This window comes from Nannobrachium achirus (assembly GCF_963921795.1).
Source record: "Nannobrachium achirus genome assembly, chromosome: 11".
NCBI classification, from domain to species: domain Eukaryota; kingdom Metazoa; phylum Chordata; class Actinopteri; order Myctophiformes; family Myctophidae; genus Nannobrachium; species Nannobrachium achirus.
In genome coordinates, this window is record NC_137820.1 from 51,841,872 (window position 1) to 51,857,996 (window position 16,125).

The following is a 16,125-nucleotide window of genomic DNA, read 5'->3' on the forward strand; positions in this document are numbered from 1 at the left end:
TGACAGCTTAATTCCCTTTGTTAAAGTAGGACATAAAATTGCATCATTCGATATTATTTAATGAAGTAGATTTTAAATGAGTTTTTAATGAATTGAATAGGCCTACAAAAGGACCCCAATGTCGCTAAACAAGCCATTGTGCTTTCTTGTGGTTTAAATCCTATTAGGCTGGACCTTATATGAACCGTATATGGGCTGCTGTCATCTAGCCTACCTTTCCCGTGCGAACTTCTAATAAAGTAGGCAATTCAATCAATCAATAAATCAATCAATCAAAGTGTAGGACAAGGACATTTGAGTCAAATTGAGTCAAAAATGAAAAATGAATCAAATCCATGTCAGTCATTAATTGCTTGCCATTAGGTTTTTATTTGTATTTTATTTAGGGTTAGGGTTAATTTAAATTGGTTTAATAATCATGATAATCAGGTTAAAGTTAACGTGTTTATGCTATTATAGCTAAATGACAGGTTTTAAATTAGGCTATTAATATGATAACCGCAGAATAGTTAGGACCTACAGCATTAGCCAAGCCAAAAGTAGGCCTACAACCCAAAACATAAGGATGAACACTGCACTTTCGTTCTGAACAGAAGCCTAACATCCTCCTCATTCAGTCAGACTATTCACGAAAATGTATCTAGACTAGGCTACTGACACTTCCAGTATAGCTACTTACACGTAGAGGCGAGTCGCAGAAGCATAAATACAACAAAATATAAAGGTTCCATTTCTCTCTGGTAGTTTCATGCGTCCTCTATGTTCAGATGAGCAGAGTATAGGAGCGGTGAAGGGAAGTGCGTCTTGTGGGGAGGAAAAAGTCTGTGACCAGCGCTTCCTTCACTTCTATTGTTTTGGAGGTTTCATAGTTAAAGCTGTTCAGTGCTGCTCAACGACATGGAAATGCGCCTCTTTCGGAAATACCAGAGTACATCGCAGATGTTTGAGTGCTGAACCTGCTGCACAGTAGGCTATGCAGTTCTCAGTCAGTGTCAATTTAAGTGTACAAATGGAACGATTTTGTTTCCATACAATAATTGTGACGATGGGGAGGTAGAAATTGTAGGCTAGGCTATTCTTTTCATATACTAAAGTAGAAATTGTAGGCTAGGCTATTCTTTCATACACTAAAGTAAACCAATAAACACTAAACAGGAATACAATGACAAGACATAAACTTGATGATTTGTTGTTTTATTATATAGAGGGAAATACAGTCACATAGGGACAATGGACTTGGCATGCATATATTTGTATTTCTGTAAGTTTGAACAGATTTATTATTATTATTCATATTTGGACAATAAACTGATTTTAATTCTGATATAGGCATATACAATTATGGAGGTAATGGATTTCATGTAGGTCTACATATAATAGAACATTTTAAAATTATGTCAAACACAGAGCATCTACTTATTTTATTCATTGAAGATATTCATGTGATCGTCATTTAAAAACAAAGCTATTATAGCAAGCTGTTATACCTGTCTATAGGACTCAGTAACAATAGCCAGACAAAATTGCTCCTGTATGGGTTCATCAATACATGACAAAAAGTTCCTGCAGAAAAGCAGCATTCTAGGAGTTTCTGAGGAAGAGACACAAAGAGAGGACAGCATTGTTACTATACAACTACTGTGAAATCCTTATGGCTCCATTCAGTTCCATTCGCACACTCACTGTACAAAATTGGATTCTTGTTGGCTATATGGCATGAACGAAAATGCCAATATAAATTAGACTTGCATATGGCTTTGGGTTAATACATAATATAATTCCAGTGCAGTGAGTTCATGGAGGTTACAAGGACCTGTGTGTAACAATAACCAGTCAGTGTTTCCTCATTTGATTGTAAATGAAATGCCTGTGGGTTGGCAAGGAACCTTTGCCAGAAAAACAACTGAGGTCATTTGAACATTGACCAGTTATGAATTTTTCAGGAGAACAACGTTTCAGGCCAGCTCACACTGACTGGCTCTTGTGTGGTTTCATGTACAACATGGATAGATGAGCATAATAGCTATTGCCAGGGTTCATTTTGTGAAAATAACAGAGGGGACATGAAGCTCACAACATGTTGCCACATTTTGACAAATTGAAACATTTTCACTTCAGGGTTAATGTGATTGATAAATTCTACGTTTCCCAAAAGGAAATGCATGTATTTACAGTATTTCAGTCTGAGAGGCAAGGATAAAACATGAAAACATGTTGTGAGCTTCATGTCCCCTCTGTTATTGATGTAACATGTATAACGGTTATTGTCACGAAATGAACTCTGGCCGTAGCTGTTATGCTCATGTATCCATACACAGTATATTAAATCATTGAAATGAATGACAAGAAGGGGCGTATATCGAATGTGCTGTTGGCTAGGGTTAGGGTTGATGTCTCACAAAGCAAATCGAATTCAAATCGCCAATTAACACCTAAAAAGTTGGGAGATTTTGTTGTTTGTTGTCTGACACAAGTATGTTAATTGTTAAATTAAATTAAGTTTTGTTCATTTCAAGATGAAAATCCCTTCCCTCCCAGCTCCACAGGATCATTTGGGTCGACAGTGTTCCTATAACACACTCCTTTTTCCTCGTCTTATCTTCAGGAGTACCGGTCCATTTGCGGGACAGTGCCCTCAGCTAAACCGACCAGCTACATACAGTACACCCCCTACCTACTCCTTCATCTCCATCTCAGCCTCTCTCCGTGTCGACCTCCCCATCCTCTTCTTTTCCTCACATCCTGTCGTATACCAGGCAAGAGGTGAAGAAATTGTGTGTGTGTGTGGGGGGGGGGGGGGGGGGGGCTGGGGGGGGAGGGGACAGGCAGGACACGTTCTCCATGTTCTCCACCCTTTCACATCCTCCCTCTTTGACTTCCACCCACTGTACTGCTGTTATCCTTCATACACACAGCAGGCAAAACCTAGTGGTCTGATGATTAATACACTCTAAAGTACAACAGATTGTCTTCTAGATGTGAGAGATATTAAATACTAAACCTCAAGTGTTTCGGGAGCATGCATGTTTTGGAAATATAACCCCTTCAAATTATGGTAAATCAAAACTCATGCATCTGAGATGATACCACCAAGAAGTTTTGAAAATAAATGTGATGGGGAAAAACTGTCTATAATACAGTCTCTTCAAAGCTATACTTACAGTAGGCACATCAAGTGTTAGGCTCAGTGATACCCTGCACACTCTGTACCTGTCCTGTGCACCCAGTAAAATCACACCCGTGTGAAGTGGAGCTGTGTGTGTGTGTGTGTGTGTGTGTGTGTGTGTGTGTGTGTGTGTGTGTGTGTGTGTGTGTGTGTGTGTGTGTGTGTGTGGATCATGTGTACCGATTTTTGTGACATTTGAAGAAAATATGTAGGAAAAGGAGCAAAAAGTGTGTTTTGGAGAAAATTCAAGATGGCGGAAAATCTATCATGGCGCAAATGGGCGTGGCCTATATGGGGAGATGCGTCATGACCCAAGGAATCCAGGGAATTTTTTTAATTTTCCGACCTACGGTTCAAGAGTTACAGGCCAAAACGTAAAGTGGGGTGTTATGGCGCCACCATGCGGCCAAATGACACAATTATTTTTTATTTAATCCTTGAAATCATTATGAACCTCCTCTCCAAGTCTTGAAACTCTAGCCCCTATGGTTTGCGAGAGACAAATAATTGAATGTGAGTTTTTGCGATTCCCATTATAAGTCAATGGGGGAAATTAATTCACTAATAAATTAATATCAATTAAACTATTGAACCTTTCTCTTAGCAAGTTACTAGCCCACGATTCCCGAGTAAGCCGGTCGATTTGACATATGGCGCGAGTGTGTGGTGGCAAAACTGTGGGACTAGTAGCGTGCCGAAGTTTAGGAAGTTCAGGCTACATACAGACACACACACAGACAGACACACAGACAGACCCACACGGCCACGTATAGGGAGCCTGTGCTTCACACAGCTCCAAAAATCACACCCGTGTGAAGTGGAGCTGTGTGTGTGTGTGTGTGTGTGTGTGTGTGTGTGTGTGTGTGTGTGTGTGTGTGTGTGTGTGTGTGTGTGTGTGTGTGGATCATGTGTACCGATTTTTGTGACATTTGAAGAAAATATGTAGGAAAAGGAGCAAAAATCACACCCGTGTGAAGTGGAGCTGTGTGTGTGTGTGTGTGTGTGTGTGTGTGTGTGTGTGTGTGTGTGTGTGTGTGTGTGTGTGTGTGTGTGTGTGTGTGTGTGTGGATCATGTGTACCGATTTTTGTGACATTTGAAGAAAATATGTAGGAAAAGGAGCAAAAAGTGTGTTTTGGAGAAAATTCAAGATGGCGGAAAATCTATCATGGCGCAAATGGGCGTGGCCTATATGGGGAGATGCGTCATGACCCAAGGAATCCAGGGAAAAAATATTTTTAATTTTCCGACCTACGGTTCAAGAGTTACAGGCCAAAACGTAAAGTGGTGTGTTATGGCGCCACCATGCGGCCAAATGACACAATTATTTTTTATTTAATCCTTGAAATCATTATGAACCTCCTCTCCAAGTCTTGAAACTCTAGCCCCTATGGTTTGCGAGAGACAAATAATTGAATGTGAGTTTTTGCGATTCCCATTATAAGTCAATGGGGAAAATTAATTCACTAATAAATTAATATCAATTAAACTATTGAACCTTTCTCTTAGCAAGTTACTAGCCCACGATTCCCGAGTAAGCCGGTCGATTTGACATATGGCGCGAGTGTGTGGTGGCAAAACTGTGGGACTAGTAGCGTGCCGAAGTTTAGGAAGTTCAGGCTACATACACACAGACACACACACAGACACACAGACAGACAGACAGACACACACACAGACCCACACAGCCACGTATAGGGAGCCTGTGCTTCACACAGCTCCAAAAATCACACCCGTGTGAAGTGGAGCTGTGTGTGTGTGTGTGTGTGTGTGTGTGTGTGTGTGTGTGTGTGTGTGTGTGTGTGTGTGTGTGTGTGTGTGTGTGTGTGTGTGTGTGTGTGGATCATGTGTACCGATTTTTGTGACATTTGAAGAAAATATGTAGGAAAAGGAGCAAAAAGTGTGTTTTGGAGAAAATTCAAGATGGCGGAAAATCTATCATGGCGCAAATGGGCGTGGCCTATATGGGGAGATGCGTCATGACCCAAGGAATCCAGGGAAAAAATATTTTTAATTTTCCGACCTACGGTTCAAGAGTTACAGGCCAAAACGTAAAGTGGGGTGTTATGGCGCCACCATGCGGCCAAATGACACAATTATTTTTTATTTAATCCTTGAAATCATTATGAACCTCCTCTCCAAGTCTTGAAACTCTAGCCCCTATGGTTTGCGAGAGACAAATAATTGAATGTGAGTTTTTGCGATTCCCATTATAAGTCAATGGGGAAAATTTATTCACTAATAAATTAATATCAATTAAACTATAGAACCTTTCTCTTAGAAAAGTAATAGCCCACGATTCCCGAGTAAGCCGTTCGATTTGACATATGGCGCGAGTGTGTGGTGGCAAAACTGTGGGACTAGTGGCGTGCCGAAGTTTAGGAAGTTCAGGCTACATACAGACACACACACAGACAGACAGACACACCCACACAGCCACGTATAGGGAGCCTGTGCTTCACACAGCTCCAAAAAAAACCGAGTGGACCAATTATAATAGAATCTATACTACCCTTTGTTTTTCCCTCTACACTGCTTGCTGAAAATAACCAATCTGCGAGCTTGTATATCTACTAGTTTCTGTGATTGTTTGCCTATTATTCTCTTGATGCGCTTGAATGTATCTTCATACATCATTCTTCAGGAGATATGCTGTATAGTAGTGTTTCTCAATCTTTTTTGGCTTGAGTACCCCCTTTCCTGATTTCTGAATCCAAGTACCCCCTTTACCCGACAACAACATTTTGCTTATAACACTTTAATTAAAATATAAATAAATAGTGGTATATGATGCTATTTCAAGAATATTAAATCACAAATAAGGAATGGAGTGAAAGAATTTAAAACAGTTTTCATGTCAATAACCTCAATACATTCAAATAACTTTAAAACACATCCCAGTTGCCTGGTAGGCCTACCATGTAATTTGGTTTAGCAACTCAGGCTCATATCAAGTTTCTCCATTTGTCATCATCCTAATTCAATTGTAGTCAATATTTAACTATGAACAATATTAGCATGATTTATACTTCTATTTTTTCTCTTTTTGGGGGGCAATTTCTGAGTATCCCCTGAAGTACCTCCGTGTACCCCTAGGGGTACACGTACCCCAATTTGAGAAACACTGTGTATAGTATCATAACATGATTACAGTGCATCAACAAGGCAAAGAATAATAACGGCAATGGATTCTGAACAAAGTGGACCACCCCTGGATTTTCCATGAGTAAGTTTGAGCATCATTCATTTTGTCAGCGATTTGTGTGATCTCTCCTCTCCTCCTTTTTCCTGCCTGTCTTGCTCCGGTCCCCAGAGTCCAACTAGGGTTTCCCCAGCATCCCTGCATACAGTATCTGTATCCTCGCTGAACCGTATGACTGGTCCAAGTACAGCCCACGTTCAGACTGGCACACACTGATTCAACTTTAAACTGTGACACCAAGTAAAAACAACACTCAGAACAATTGGTAATGAACAAGACAGAACAAAACTTACAGAGAGTTAATGACTTTATAATGACAAATTTAACCCAGTTCAGTTTGCTACGTTTTTAAAGTCTCGTACTGCATATGGTGCTGCTCATACGGACATACTGTAGGGACATAGGCACCTACACACAAAGCGAGATGTAGGAGCGGTTAGCACAGCTAAAAAACTACCCAGTGAAAATTTGTGTTAATGTAAGTCAAACTGTCTTAAATGAACAGATTAACGGTTAATTTGACCGGCTTCAGATTCAAGAAATATTTGCCAAGATTATCTTTATCACAATATCCTGTGCAGTAAAAAACAAAAACTTTAAAAGAACACTTTCTATTAGTTAGAAGTCCTTTCTGTCCTAAAAGGTCCAGGTCCTAGTGACAGGATATAATCTTATTAACATGCGGTTACGTCATGCTGGCAAGTTTTATAAATGACTCACCTCAAGAAAAGGATGGATACCCATGCTCATCCTGTCAGGTCCTCTGAGTCTACAGCAGCTGAATAGGAAGGCATTAGCAAAAACAAATCAAATCAAACGGTCTGATGTTTTGCTGTAATATGATTCTTTGACCGCCTCTAATAAACAATGATGTTAACAAAACCAACACATGTACTACCTTCTCTTCCCAGAACCGCCCCATCCCGATACAGTACCTTCCATAGTGGTCCCAGACTCCCTGACGGCCCATTGTGTTCTGTCTGAGGAGAGAGGCGAGGAGACGGTAAGTGACTGAGGTGGGCAAGGTCCCTCGGGGTCTGATAAGTAAGAGAGGAGGAAGAGGGTGGGGTGAGGTCAAGACCAGGGCGTTCCAAAATGACCCGATTTTCTAGGACCCTCTCCTCTTATTCTATTTCCTAGCTTATTACCTGTAGATTTTCCTTTCCTTGATTTGAGCTCTTATGCAATCACTGCAACTGTCATCCACTGCATTGTTGGAAACTAAATGTATTTTTTCCAAAGGCATGTTGACAGAAGCTGCTCATCCCTTGCATAGTTAAAAAAAACATATCTTATACAGTACAGCGCGGTGTTGCAAAGACATTGGGTGAAAGACGATAGGTCTGTTATTTTAGATAGAATTTAATTATATGAGATTGCTTTAATTATGAATGACTTCACTTTAAACTGTGAGCATTACTGATACAATGCAACAATGTAAGATTACTCTGCTGGTGAACTCCTGCTAAGTTGTTGTTCAAGCATATCAGCTAAATGAAGTGTTCACAGTACAATTCAGAGGGTTCATTTAGAGACCAAAATGAGTGTAAAATTAATTAAATGTTACAGAGTGGATGTATTTTATCTGCAAATGACCAGAGAGTACTTTACAATACACTACAAATGCAGCTATACATGTAGCTCTGGAGCAGGTATGTCATAATGACACATTCATCATGACTACAGTTCATTACTAAAATGTACAATTAATTACTAAAACATACAATTAAATTACTAAAATGTACAATTCGTGGTCAGCCCTGAAAGCAGCAGAGACGTATATAGTGATATGGTGCAAAAGTAATATAATTTTCCAATATTATGCACCGGAGGAGCAGTGCTTCACAGCTCTCCCATGCATGTCGTGCAGAACCTGCTCTTGTATACTTAACCCTGCTCCAAAAGTGTCCTGTTGCTGATTGGCAAGAAGGAAGTTCCACCCTCTTCAGGAAGTCATGCTGTATAACCCTGTCTGCATCACGGGCCTGGACAACTAACCCAGACCGCCGACCAGCACATGTACTGCACATGCACGCATGAACGCACACACACACACACACACACACACACACACACACACACACACACACACACACACACACACACACACGCGCACACACACGCACACACGCACACACACACACACACACACACACACACACACACACACACACACACACACTGTATGTAACCAGAGGATTAACACAACACACACTTAATACATTCACATACCGGTACTATACACATGTACCGTACAGTATGTATGTACCGGTACATAGATAAACACATGCATATATACTGTACTCCTCTACTGTAGGCCTGCATACTGTATATACTATGTGTTTTCTTTGGGTCCAGCTGTACAGTAATTGTACAGAGACTAAACAGTGAAACTCCCAAACTCTCAGGTGAAACTATATTCAGTTTAGCTGAATGAATGTTCAGCAGTAAAGAAAGTAGTATATAACGGCTTGTCATGTCATTTCAAACAAGTCAAATCTCAAGTATTTCTTTTTACAACAATGAATTATATTATTAACTAGTATGTAAAGTAGTATGTTACCATGATTATGTTACCATGTTTTTACCATGTATTATCAGTATTTTATCTATTCTGCATAATAGTAATGTTGTTGCTTAACATTAACACGCACACGCACACGCGCGCGCACACACACACACACACACACACACACACACACACACACACACACACACACACACACACACACACACACACACACACACACACACACACACACACACACACACACACACACACACACTCTCTCTCTCGTCATCAACCAATCCATGCCTATTGCAATGCTATGGTGCTGAAAGTGCTGTTGTCTCTCCCTGGGCTCATCTTTACTGGCCCAGTCATAAACCTCTTCCTCTCTGTCTGTCTGTCAGTTGTGTGTAGACCGGGGTCTGCCCCAACGCCGCTCATCTCAGGAAACGTCCCCGTTCCTTTGCAATTAGACGCTTCCTTGGCCAATCAGCACGTGACGACCTTGAACGCATGCCCAGACCATGGCCACTGACCCCATGTGGACAGATGGATAGGCTGAACTGTCTGGGTCCTGAGGTGGAGTGCCAATCTGGCACGCCAGCTCTGTGTCATGAGCAATATCATTCAAGTCTTCTGGGGCACAATCTGGTAGGGAACTGGAACACATTCGGTAAAACATTTCATCTTTTAGGATCTGTCTTGAGAGATTATTGGGAGCATAGCAGCTGATTTTGTTTGCACCTTCCCCCACATGGATTTCTAAATGATTGTGTCTGAGGTGGAATTAATCACACACATGATGAAGTGAGAAAACGTGCATAAAATAAAATGTTTTCTGGGTTTAGTCCATTTGACATTGAGAACTACTGGCAGTACCAATGGACTGCAGGAAGATCAGCCTTTAAGCTCAATGCCAAGAAAACAGGGACATGCTGGGCCCCTGATTCAGCCCGGGAAAAAAGAGTTGGAGAGGCCCTCATTGCGCACTATAGAGAGAGATCTTTCTCTATAGCGCTGCTGCTACTCAAAGATTTGCCATTTCAGATCATGACAAGTGACAAGCCAGTGGGCCAATTACATGAGTTATATTTCCTCGTTGTCAGGTGGAAACCTTGTATGTCCAAATTATACAAGGTAAATTATACAAGCACACAACGCCTCGCAACGCGAGGCGTTGTGTGCTTGTAGATAGTGACGGCCTTGTATGATGAAACAGGGCTTTTCTTTGCGAAAAAATGTACACATTTGAAACTTGGAGATACAAAGTTTCTGCCCGACAGTGACGATTTACTTTGTTGGCCGCCCAGTCCTAATGGCCAGCCTGGACCGGCCGGGAATGAACCGGCCGTTCGGGAGTTGTCCCGCTTTTCCCAATGGCCAGCACGTCCCTGCAAGAAAACTGAAGTATTGGCAATTAACATGGAGGACAAAAATATTCCCACTGCCAACAGGGCAGTGCTCGAGGCAGTCGAGGACTTCAAATATCTCAGGCCAGGGCCTGGACTGCTTCAACGGAACAGGACCTGAAGGTCCGGAGGGCACTGACCTGGAATGCCCTGCATGGTATGAGGAGAGGGTGGACATCAGACATGGGAGAAGACCTCAAGCACAGTGGAATCAGACTCATTACTGCTGTATGGGGTTGATGATTCCCTAGATTTGCTCAATGTTCAACATTGTTTTCCCACTTAACAGTAAACTAACCGACATACAGTACAGTAGAGACCTTTTTAATATATCTAAAATGAAAGACAAAAAAACAAGCCCATTACTGCATCAAAACAAAAGTAACACAGGTCTCCGCCAGGTCAGGTATTGTGGCCTCCTGGTGGTGCTTTAATTATTAAAGCACCTCCAGGAGGACTATTAAAGTGTAATAGTCCAATGTGAAAAGGGTGCCATGTTTTCTTCGGCCTTTCACAATCTGATGCTGCATTCATTATTTGAGCATTTTGTTAAAAACTGAGCAATCCTGCAAACTTTGGAAGCCATTGTTAGCCAATTTGCGTGCGTGCGTGCGTGCGTGCGTGCGTGCGTGCGTGCGGGTGTCGGTGTCGGTGTCGGTGTCAGTGTCGGTGTCCCCTCTTGTTTAAGACCATAGCCCAATCAGGGACCAGCACCTCTGGCAATGTCATCATTAACAGGCATTGAGGGACCAGTATTCTTGGTGATGCCAGTGGTGATGTCATTGGTCAGTTGTTTGTTTTGGCATGCCCATGGCGTGCCCATGTAAAAGAGAGTTGGTGCTTTCATTGGATTACTAAATGCATTGAAAGATAATGTTGGACGAGTGACAATAAAAATAAGAAAAAGAAGAAAGGATGTGATGGTGTGATAGGCATGAAAGGAAGGTGTTGTTATTTTTCATTTTTTGTATTATTTCTTTAACTACAATGATGTTTTCTTTTTGTTTCTTTTATTTAAACACATTGTATTTTCGTGATGGTATTTATGTTGTAACAATATTCCTTTCCCCCTAACCATATTCTCTTTTTCTGAATGGACTGCGGGACTTTAAGTGAATGAAGGTTCTGGATAGGATAACTAGCGGCGATGTCGCAGCCTATGCAGGGTGGGTTGACGTCACGGCTGGCCAATTGGGTGGCGGCTGGGCGGAACGCAGGACTATGAAAAGGGGACTGTGATTCAGTACTGTGAGCAGGGGGGAAGCAGCACAGACGGATTGAGCAAGAGCCGAGGCTCATGTGCTGAGTGGAGTAGCTAAGCTACACTGACCGAGAGAGACATTGTGTGAATCTTATAGTTACAGCGAACGGAGAGACTGGCACGCCGGTGAGAGAGGCGAACCGACTGCCTGGCCCGCTGTGAGAGGACGACGATTACCTGAACCGCCGGTGAGAGAGACGGAGAAGGACGGAGGAGACGACTACCTGGTCCCCTGTGAGAGAGACGGTCCGGCGTGTCTACAACACTCACAGGGAAGCAGCCGCTTCCCTGGTGTGTAAGTACCTTTCCATCGCGACACACGAAGTTAACGCACCGTACCTTTAAGACAACTATGCCTCACCTGTGAACATATGATCTGGCGGCCTCCCATTGTGTGTTCCAGGAGATGACGTATGATGTACGCTGTTGAGTACTGCTGAGCTGTGTGGCTATCCTGGGCTCTCTGGTGCCCAACCCCTTGCTATCCCCAATCGTCTACTGACGAAACCCTAGTGGAGTTGAACCTAATATTTTAACTAGGAATATTTTAATCATCAATAAATGTTCTTAATTGTTCTTAGCTAGCTTTTCTTTTGATTTTATTGTCCAAAGGGCATTTTAGAGACCCCGCTTGTATAGGATCTAATACATTTTGTACCTTTGTACCCCCCTGAACAAACGTTTGGTGTCAGTCTCTCTGGGTGTTCGTACCCACTTATTGCTCTCCCAGCCTGGTATAATTACGAACCTGTGTCTAGCCTAGTGGTGTTAAACCTTAATGGTTTGTTGGTTAAAGCCCAACTGGCGTTGTCCGGCAACAAAGGTCCCCCTTTTCCATTTGGGTTTATATAAGAGTAATCATACAACAGTAAAATATATATATTCCTTTAATGGTAAATGGTTAATAGTATTGTATTATTATAATACCGTTGTTTTTGAACGTAACAGTAAGACTGGCCCATCTTACATAAATTGGCGTTGTGGTCGGCAGGACCAGGAGAGAGCAATAAGGAGAGACTGAACGGTTATATTTTGTGTTTGTATTAAGATTTAGGATGAGGATGATGCCTGTATACCCGGGGGCCCCATGGTTGCCTAAGTTTGGAGGAACAGAAGGTGAGGAAAAGTATAAGGAGTGGAGAGAGCAGATTAAGGGATTATTAGGTACACAGGATATTACAGAGGCAAGAAAAGTTAATATTTTGTTTAAGACGCTAACAGACGAAGCTAAACGACAAATTGTTGTGTTAGAAGAAGGGGAGCGAGACACGATAACGAAAATTTTGAGCTACCTTGATGGTCTGTACAGAGAAACAGTGCCGGTATCTCAGGTGCGTTCTCGATTTTATAGCTGTACACAGCGCCCAGACGAGAGTATTGGTTCATATATTCTGAGACTGAGGGAGCTATTCTGTAGGCTGCGGCAACACGACCCGGACACGGCCCCTTCTGATTCCGTCCTACGAGATCAACTGCTAATGGGGTTGTCTAAAGGTCCTCTGAGCCAGGCCTTAAGAATATATGCCCGAAGAAATCCGGATAATGACTTTGCTGCGCTGCGAGAAGAAGCTGTACTTCTAGATAGCGAACATGGAAGTGTGAGAGCACCTGAAGTTACATGCCATGCTGTTAACCCTGTGCCTATTCCTAACCCTGTACAGACGGCCGAGTGGAGGAACGAATTGAAACAAGAGATCTTGGATGATGTGAAGAGCCAAATGCAGGGATTCACGAAAGAACTAATGAACGAAATCCGTCCACTCCTGCAGGCCGCTGCTGTTCCTGCACCGCCTCCGCTTCACCAACAGTATGAGCCTGTCCAGGCTCATACTGCTCATACAAGCTTTTCTTTTGATTTTATTGTCCAAAGGGCATTTTAGAGACCCCGCTTGTATAGGATCTAATACATTTTGTACCTTTGTACCCCCCTGAACAAACGTTTGGTGTCAGTCTCTCTGTGTGTTCGTACCCACTTATTGCTCTCCCAGCCTGGTATAATTACGAACCTGTGTCTAGCCTAGTGGTGTTAAACCTTAATGGTTTGTTGGTTAAAGCCCAACTGGCGTTGTCCGGCAACAAATGTCCCCCTTTTCCATTTGGGTTTATAAAAGAGTAATCATACAACAGTAAAATATATATATTCCTTTAATGGTAAATGGTTAATAGTATTGTATTATTATAATACCGTTGTTTTTGAACGTAACAGTAAGACTGGCCCATCTTACAATGGCATTGCCTCTTCATCACTGATTACAATTTTAACCTTGAACATACTTTCCAGAAATGTTGCATTTTCCTTGTCTTGTTAGAAAGTAAGTGATGATATTCAAATTGTAATCCCTCCATTCAAACATGGTGGACCACTGGTAACCACTGGTAACCACTATCCAAACATTACATAACAGCTCTCAGTAGTACCATGAGGAGTAGGAAAGGGGGGTCAAAGGGCAAGAGGTTTGAGTACCTTTGCCGGGAGAATGTTCTGCCAATGTGCTGAGTGAGATACCGCACACCTTTACATCCCGTGTAAGGAAAATAAACCAGTGATGTGACCAGGGGCGTCACAAGGGGGGGAAAAGTGGGACTGAGTTACTAGGGCCCAAGGTGGAGGGGCATTAGCTTTAGCTATTGAAAAATAGCAGATATACAAGCTCACAGCGTGTCAAGCTTGTAGATCTGCTATTTTTTAAAAGTCGTGAAAATCTACGAATATATGTATTTTTTAAGCGAAAATCTGTAACTCAGATTTTGCTTCTGGGGGGGGGGGGGGGGGGGGGTCCCTGGAACTAAATATTTTGAGATGGGGTCTGTGGCCAAATACATATCATTTTGGGGGTCCTTCACATGAAAAGGTCTGAGCACCATTGACATAGAAACATATAGGTTTTTCAAAAAGCTTTAGAAGGATTTGAAATATTCATTCAAGACTTGCACACATTTTCACGATTTAAAAAAAAATAGCAGATCTACAAGCTTGCAGTGCGGTGAGCTTGTAGATCTGCTATTTTTCAATAGTTAAAGACAAGTACCCAGGACCCAGATTTGGTGCGACACCCCTGGACCGAGCCCTGGCTTTTCGGATCAGGCCAGGCTGTCCTTCAGGGCGTATTAGAGGTCCTTCTCATAGGCCCATAGGACATGACTCTGTCTGCCCCCTGGTCCACAGTTCCTTCCTCTCCTTGACCTTTTTGGTGGGAACCATTGTTACATATCGACAGCTAATACTTTTAATTCTAGACGAGGGACCCATAGAATTAGTCACGTCCCAGAACGCTCAGAACTTGACTTGTGTCAAGCATATCCACCTCAGGACAACGTCATTGGTTGTTGTTCCAAGCAATGCTGGACTCTGAGACATATAATATACACCAGTTTGACTGAGTAATATATTACATAATATTACATATTACTTTTGCCCACTCACAGCCTACAATAATAACACAGTCTGTTTAGCCATGGCTCCTTTTAGAACTGAATCAATTTTTTTTGAATAATAATCTTGGCTATAAAATATAGTAGTGATCTATCTTGACCCTTTAAACTAAATGTTTTCAAAAGACAGTCGACAAAAAAGTATAATAAAAAGTCATAGGCGATTATAATATATAGGCCCATTCTATTTTTTACAAAGTATAATATGGTATAATATTACTGTTTTGGTAATCCCTTACACTACTCGTTACTGGGGAAAGTAATAACATTACTAATATATAGGCCTATATAGCAACTAGTTACTATACCCAACACTGCACGTGAATCATTTCATAATAACACTATAGCCTAGTTATCTTGTACATTTTAGTGGGGAAATACTTTTTGTTAATTTTGAACGGAACATTTTCTTCTCACGTTTACACAGAAATAAACAGGTGGCGGTCCGTTTGAGGCCATATCACCGGAGGTTGAGGATCTGGATCATTGACATTATAGCCTACCAATAGTTGTAGGGACAAATATGTCCACTGAGAGCATCACCAAGTTCCAAACAAGTTCAACTGTTGAGAAGCATAAACAGTCTAAACTAAAAGCAATTTTACAACATGGACTGAAATGTCGTAAAGGAGGAATAGCCTACTCATAGAGTGTGTGTTAAATTGTTTAACCTACCCTACCGTATTTCAAAAAGGTCCAAAATTGGACCGTCCAATGCAAAAATGTGCAACACGCCAGATGACGTTGAACTGGAGTGTTAATTGCACCAGAAGACCAGAAGATGGCAGCAAATGACAGCACTCAAGTCAACAGGTTTATATCGTCTATGGCTAGGGAGCTCCACGAGCCACCACTTGTCACCAACAACATCTGTCAAGTGTCTCTCAGTGACGAAGGCACTTGCCCCTCTCTCCACCATGTGCTGTGTCCAGGCTGCTAGAATGCAGCGGTCTGTCGCGGCTGAATGAATGAAAGGAGAGTTGTTGGACAGCTTGGACAAGACAAGAGTGTAACTCTTTCTAGTGACAATAATGCATCCTCTCGCTGTTCTAGTCTTGCTGGTTGTGAACATTGGTGCATTGGGAACAACTGGACCTCCGAGCACTGACTGCCCGTCATCTCCCCTTTGCACATGCGACCGTGACGGG

The 16,125-nt window shown here is 42.0% G+C and overlaps 1 protein-coding gene across 3 annotated transcripts in view; it reads right to left on the reverse strand.

Annotated features, from left to right (window-relative positions):
• The window catches only part of ptprbl (protein tyrosine phosphatase receptor type B, like), a 41,902-nt gene extending 40,309 nt beyond the window's left edge, over positions 1 to 1,593 (reverse strand). For 2 of the 3 annotated variants that reach the window (XM_080737743.1, XM_080737742.1), the window contains exon 1: positions 680 to 768. In XM_080737743.1, the coding sequence (XP_080593869.1) occupies positions 680 to 731 (52 nt within the window). In that variant the 5' untranslated portion in view covers positions 732 to 768. Of the gene's footprint in view, positions 1 to 679; positions 769 to 1,487 lie in introns of those variants that run through there. The other variant, XM_080737744.1, reaches the window with a different exon arrangement.
• Between the last annotated feature and the right edge of the window lie 14,532 nt (positions 1,594 to 16,125).